This window comes from Calidris pugnax, unplaced genomic scaffold (genome assembly GCF_001431845.1).
Source record: "Calidris pugnax isolate Ruff unplaced genomic scaffold, ASM143184v1 scaffold107, whole genome shotgun sequence".
Classification (NCBI taxonomy): Eukaryota; Metazoa; Chordata; class Aves; order Charadriiformes; family Scolopacidae; genus Calidris; species Calidris pugnax.
The window spans coordinates 3111155-3114009 of record NW_015090901.1 but is presented as its reverse complement, the minus strand read 5'-3'; the positions used below and the strand labels follow the sequence as shown (position 1 = coordinate 3114009).

Here is a 2855-nt window from a genome sequence, read left to right as displayed (position 1 = left end):
AGGCGGAGGTGGAGGAGGATGCTCCAGGCGAGAAGGGGGAGTCATGTGGCACATGCTCTCGGGGGTCATGGTCCGGAGGAGGTGAGGATCTTGAAAGAGAGAAAGAGTAGTAGTTGTTAGACCTTCAGGACTGTGTGTCTTAAGCCTGTGACCAGCACGGACCCTCTTCTGATCCATCCTGGCCATGGCTTTCTTCATGAACCCATAGAGTTGTAGAATGGTTTGGGTTGGAAGGGACCTTCAAGATCATCCAGTCCCACCCCCTGCCCTGGGCAGGGACACCTCCCACCACACCAGGTTGCTCCAAGCCCCCTCCAACCTGCCCTTGAACCCCTCCAGGGATGGGGCAGCCACAGCTTCTTTGGGCCCCGCTCTTACCACCCTCACAGCAGAGAAGTTCTTCCCCAGATCTCATCTCAATCTCCCCTCTTTCAGTGTCAAACCTTTCCCCCTCCTCCTACCGGCTCCCCTCATCAAAAGTCCCTCCCCAGCTTTCCTGGAAATGGAAAGCTGAAGAGAAAGCACCTGAACTTCACCAAATTTCACTGATTTTGGGAATGGCCCAAGAAAAGTGCCTGACAATGTGCAAAGAAGACCCTCTCGATGATGCCAGAGTTCCTCGTAGCTGTGGGCCACAACACCCTGCCAAGAAACCAGACTGCCAGAGCCTTGAGAAGCCAAGGGTGGTATTGATCCCACGGGGCATGGGGTCCCAGCTTGGTGCGTTGCCTGGTCTCCTCTATTAGTCCCAGCAGAGAGATGGCCTCAGGACAGGCAGCTTGGGCCAGAGGCACCAAAGATGTCTCCTCGCTGTGTTGGGGTACCACCATGCAAAGACATTTGCTGTGCTCTTCTCCATCCTGAGCAGAGAAAAGCATGGGAACGACTAGAGAAAAGCAGAGACAACTGAATGACCTGAACACCTCCAGCTCACCAGCATCACCCCTGAGACTTTCCATGGGGGCACTTGCTTGGTTGTTGGGTTTTTATTTCAATTTAAACCAGAAGGAGACTTTGATCTCTAAATTTAAATAAACAAAAAGGGACATTCAAATGCGATCCTGACTTTCTCCTCCCCAATTTGGAACTGGATACTAAAGCCACGCCACAATGAGGGGCGATTTGACTACACCACCACGAAAAGAAATGCTTGTGTGGAGGGGGATGCAAATCTACCTCCCTTTCTGCAGCTGCTGAGGCTTCCAGGTGGCCAGAACTCAATAAAGAGGGCTTCTGGGTGCTCTAACTAGAACCAAAACTGTTGGACTCCATGATCTAAAGGTCCCTTCCAATTTAGACAATTCTATGACTCTGTGGAAACATTTCTGGAGGCGAAGAGCAAAAAAGTAAAGTGTGTGAAGGAAAGCAAGATGGTTGAACCTCACCCAACGCCCCTGGAGAATGACTAGAAATGAGCGATTTGACCAAAGGAAATAATACAAATAATTTTACTAAGGAAAAAAACACATGTTGGTGAGAAAACTGGAAGGGTTGGTCACACTGGTGACCACAGCGGTGAGGTTTTCACACCACGCTCACCAGAACTCAGCCACCAGGAGAGGATTAAGTGCCTTCTCAAAACTATGAGAATAGTCAGCGTTGGCACCATTTTAGCAGCTTATTTTTAACATTTTAATGCACTCTAAGAAAGAGCAAGCAAGTGGAAGGCAAAGATCTGAGTCTGGTGAATGGCAACCGTCTCTTACTCCAGCTTCTCTATTCTCCCTGCAGAAGCTGTCAAGCAGAGAAAGAAGCTGTAAAGAGAAGCAGTTTTTCACCTGGAACATGCTTCTTTAGCAAAATCCAACCCTTCCACAGCTACATCCTGCAAGTGAAGAAACGTAGGGGGAAAAAAAATAATGGAAAACTGAAAGAATGGTCACCCACTTCAGCCCATGAGAAAGGAGCTGGCAGAGTGTGAGCAAGAAATCACGTGCCCAGAAAGATCTCAGTACTCCAGATTTTACAGGCGAGAGAACCTTCTCAGAACAGCAGAGGCTGAAGAGAAAATGTCACGCTGAAGATAAAATAGGACCTGAAAGAATTTAGGAATTCTCCTGTGAAAAATCTCCCGGGAAAATGTGAGTGAACGACCTGGATGAACAGGAATTTGAGGCCTTCACAGGCAGCCCCTGAAGAAGTGGGTAATGAAGCCTCCTGGGGAAATTCAACATTTCTCTTGCCTGGAAGTCCTTCCCTCCCATCCCAGCGTTAAACCAGAAGATCTCAACAGCTCTCAAAAAGCCTGTGTTTGCTCAGGAGAGTGACATCATGGGCCTTTAAACACTGGTGGAAAGATCAGGTAAACTCATGTCCCCTCCTGAGACCTCCCCAGGATCCCGGGCACCAAACCTGTGCCGACAAAGCACCCTCAGGCAGGTTTGATCAAGACCTGGGATGGAGCCAGGTGCTGATGCCCAGCTGAAGCCCATCATCCAAGAGAAACTGGAACTGGAGGTCACCAAAGGTGCAGCTGAGCCACTGCACTGAAGAGAAGCTCTTTGCTGGGATTCCCTGCCCATGAGAAACGCACAGTCTGGTCCCCAGCCCCACCAAACCAACCTCCTCCCACCTTTTCTTCAAGAGGACCAAAGCTCATCTGTTCTCACAGCCTCTGCCTCATGGTTGGAGGTATGTTTGCATCAACCTGCACATTCAAGTGTCCCCCCAGGGTGCCAAGGTCCCTGCAGAAAGGAAGGACTAACTCCTGGAGCCACTTGGCCATGGGGTAGAAGAAAACCAAGGGGTGGGAAGCGGACAGTGACTTTGGAGGTGTTTTAAGCACATGACAAAGCTTCTTCGCACCCTGACATCCCATTAAACCAAGCACCAGCAAACTGCAGGAGGGAGAAAAC

At 49.9% G+C, this 2855-nt stretch overlaps 1 protein-coding gene across 1 annotated transcript in view; it reads right to left on the bottom strand.

The window, feature by feature from the left end:
- The window catches only part of MYRF (myelin regulatory factor), a 57727-nt gene that overhangs the window by 36498 nt on the left and 18374 nt on the right, over positions 1-2855 (bottom strand). Inside the window, 1 exon segment of the mRNA XM_014948765.1 lies at positions 1-41. This exon segment is cut by the window's left edge and continues 6 nt beyond it. Within this exon segment, the coding sequence (XP_014804251.1) occupies positions 1-41 (41 nt within the window).